At 33.5% G+C, this 3,035-nt stretch overlaps 1 protein-coding gene across 5 annotated transcripts in view; it reads left to right on the top strand.

Annotated features, from left to right (window-relative positions):
• Positions 1-1,537: 1,537 nt before the first annotated feature.
• LOC116072638 (ankyrin repeat domain-containing protein 26-like) overlaps positions 1,538-3,035 on the top strand; it is a 93,871-nt gene continuing 92,373 nt past the window's right edge. The window contains exon 1 of one of the 5 annotated variants that reach the window (XM_031344095.1): positions 1,538-2,191. In XM_031344095.1, the coding sequence (XP_031199955.1) occupies positions 1,931-2,191 (261 nt within the window). In that variant the 5' untranslated portion in view covers positions 1,538-1,930. The remainder of the gene's footprint in view (positions 2,192-3,035) is intronic. The other 4 variants (XM_031344098.1, XM_031344107.1, XM_031344128.1 and 1 more) reach the window with 4 other exon arrangements.

The following is a 3,035-nucleotide window of genomic DNA, read 5'->3' as shown; positions in this document are numbered from 1 at the left end:
TCTGTATTTATTTTGAGTTAAAGCATCAATGTAATTATTGACTGAAAATGTAGGAACTTTAAAGAAGGTATTAAATTGAACTCAGGCTAGTTCACATTAATTTAATAATAGTATACGACGAGAATATAAAATGATCATTTTCCTGAACCCAGGTTTTTTTTCCTAGAATGCAAACATTGTAGTTTTTAGTTAATTTTCACTGCTTGGGATCCACTAGAGTCTCATATATGCTAGACAACCCAGACTTATCAATACTTTGGGTTTTGGTATACATGAAATTAAAAACAAAACAAAACACAGAAACCCTGGAGGGCTTGGAAGATGGTTTTAGTAAGTAAAGTGCTTGCCATGTGAACAGATGGCTCGAATGTTTTCCCTAGGATACTTAGGAAAAGTTTGGTGTCGTGTTGAAAATCTGTAATACCAGTACAAGAGAGGCTGAGAAGGGAGAGTACATGGAGCTCACTGGCCAGTCAGTCTATGCAGATATGCGAGCTTTAGGTCCAGAGAGAGACTCTAACTCAAAAAATAATATGAAGAATGATTGAGAAAGATATATGACATTAGCTTCTGGCTATGTCATGTGTAGATACATGCACAGGTGCACATACACAGGAATATATGCATATACCATGCATACACTCAATATTAAAAGGAAATGAAAATAAGTTAGTATATATTGAACATGTTTCTCTCACACACCAAAGATTCACATTTCTATGGTGCAAGTATATATTATTTATTAGATCATATACTATTTAAATTTGGTTTTTGAAACTGCTGATGAAATATATAATACTCGACAAGATAGGCTCTAGTACTAAAAAAAAATGGGCTAACAGGTTTAGACGCCTCGTTCTAGTCAGATTATGGCAGTGTGCAGGCAGCTGTTGTGTAGTGGCATCTCAAGGTGCTATCAACACTGTAAAACCATTTTGGGGTTACTTGTAATATTTTATTTTATTTCATTTTTTTTGAGACAAGAGTTTTTCTGTGTAGCCCTGGCTGTCCTGGAACTTGTTCTGTATACCAGGTTGTTCTGGAACTCAGAGAGCCACCTGCCTCCTGAGTTCTGGGATTAAACACATGCATCACCATGCTCAGCTACTTGCACATTTTAGAAAGATAAAATTTAATTTCTAGTTATTTTAGAAACTTGTTAATAAGCAGTAACTTTAAAAGGTGATTAAGTTTGAATTATTTGTTTTAGTTTAGAAATAACTGTGATAGTGTAGAAAAGATGATTTTCAGTTTGCACCAAAGCTGAATAATTTCAAAATGACTTTTTAAATATTCTTAAATATTTTTAAAATTTATTTTATATGTTTAAATATTCTTTATGAGAGTTAATTTTAAGCAAACTTACCAATCAAGAAAATTTTCATTCACTATTATCATTTGAGTATACATGATCTTTCAAAGAGACTGAAATACAAAATAAAAGCATGTGAACTAAATGAGAAAAACAATGGGGATGTAGGAGTCTTATTAAGTCAATAAAGTATTGATTTGTTACTGTGATGAAAAGTTTAGTTACAAATATTAACATTTTCTTTCTAATGAGTGAGTGTCTTAGTTTTCTGTTGGCAAAATACCATGACCAAGGCAACATATTGGAGGTGTTAAGTTTTGGGGCTCGTGGTTCCACAAGGACAGAGTCCATTTTGGAAAGGGGCATGGCACCAGGGAGGCAGGCATGGTGCTAGAGTGGTAGCTGGGAGCTTACATCTTGAGCTGCAGTGTGAGGCAGAGACAGAGAGTGAAGTAGCTGCAAGTAGTGTGGGACTTTTAAATTTCAAATCCCATGCCCAGGGACATACTTCCACCAACAAGGCCACACTTCCTAGTCCTTCCCAGACAGTTCTACTAACTGGGAACTAAGAATTCAAACATTTGAGCTTATGGGGGCCATTTTTATTCAAACACCACCATGAATATTAATATGAGCATATTTTATTACAGGCCTTCCTTAAAACAAAATGAGAAAATAATAAATGATGATTGTTCTGATGGTATAGTGAAAACTAAGTTAAGAGGTGAGGAAAGGCAATATTATGAAGAATATGGAAGGCAGCTATGGTCACCACTATACCATCAATGCTATAATGAAGAATTTGAAGTCAGTCAACATGAAATGTTCCTAGAGAATCTAAATATGAACTTAAAAGCTTTACATAATAGTGTGGCACAGGTAAATTAATTATTACTGCAAATTTCATATCTGATTACATTATTTATATCAATTTGTATATTGTATATATATAATATCTATTTATATTCATCTTTCCGTCTTCCCATGTATGTATATATGTATGTATGTATGTATGTATGTATGTGTGCATGTATTTGAGTGTCACTAAAGGAATACTATTTAAGAAACATGTTTGTTGACAATTTCATCATTGGTAAACACCGAAGGTTCTGCTTCCACAAGTGTAGCACATCTGTTGCAACACTGGGCAGTGTCATGTGTGAGACACCACATGTATAAAACAGTTGCTCACCCTGATGCTGTTGTATGACCAGTGTATTGTTGTGTTATTAGGTGTTAAATAAATTCTCATTCTATGATGAAATTATAATACAGCTAAAGTTATTGATCTTACTATTGTCAATCATTCTTTGTAACAACTTAGCCTATAATTTCACATTGTCTTTCAGTTTTTGCATTGTTGTTCATTTGTTTAAGCGATAATCTTGTATAAGTATAAATTTAGTGAAGGAGAAATGATATTTGATAAACATGTAACTTTTACTTAAACTGAACACATTTTTGCTTAACAATTTGTTAGGATAAAACCAGGTCCATCATTAGATTTGGGTTAGCCATTTAATATGAAAATTGAAAGCACTTATTCTAATAGAAGATAATTATTTTATCAAAGACAAAATGTATTTACTAACTATGGAGACAAATGAGATTTGGGTTCCTTGTTATGTAGCCAAATGAGTAGGAGGATTTGCAGCGTCTTAGTCTGGCTACTGCTTTCCTGATCTGCATTCCACATACCCTTCATCTACTGCTCAGAGTTCTG

Source organism: Mastomys coucha, unplaced genomic scaffold (genome assembly GCF_008632895.1).
Source record: "Mastomys coucha isolate ucsf_1 unplaced genomic scaffold, UCSF_Mcou_1 pScaffold10, whole genome shotgun sequence".
Lineage (NCBI taxonomy): Eukaryota > Metazoa > Chordata > Mammalia > Rodentia > Muridae > Mastomys > Mastomys coucha.
The sequence above is the reverse complement of the archived record's forward strand: the minus strand, read 5'-3'. Positions and strand labels throughout refer to the sequence as shown.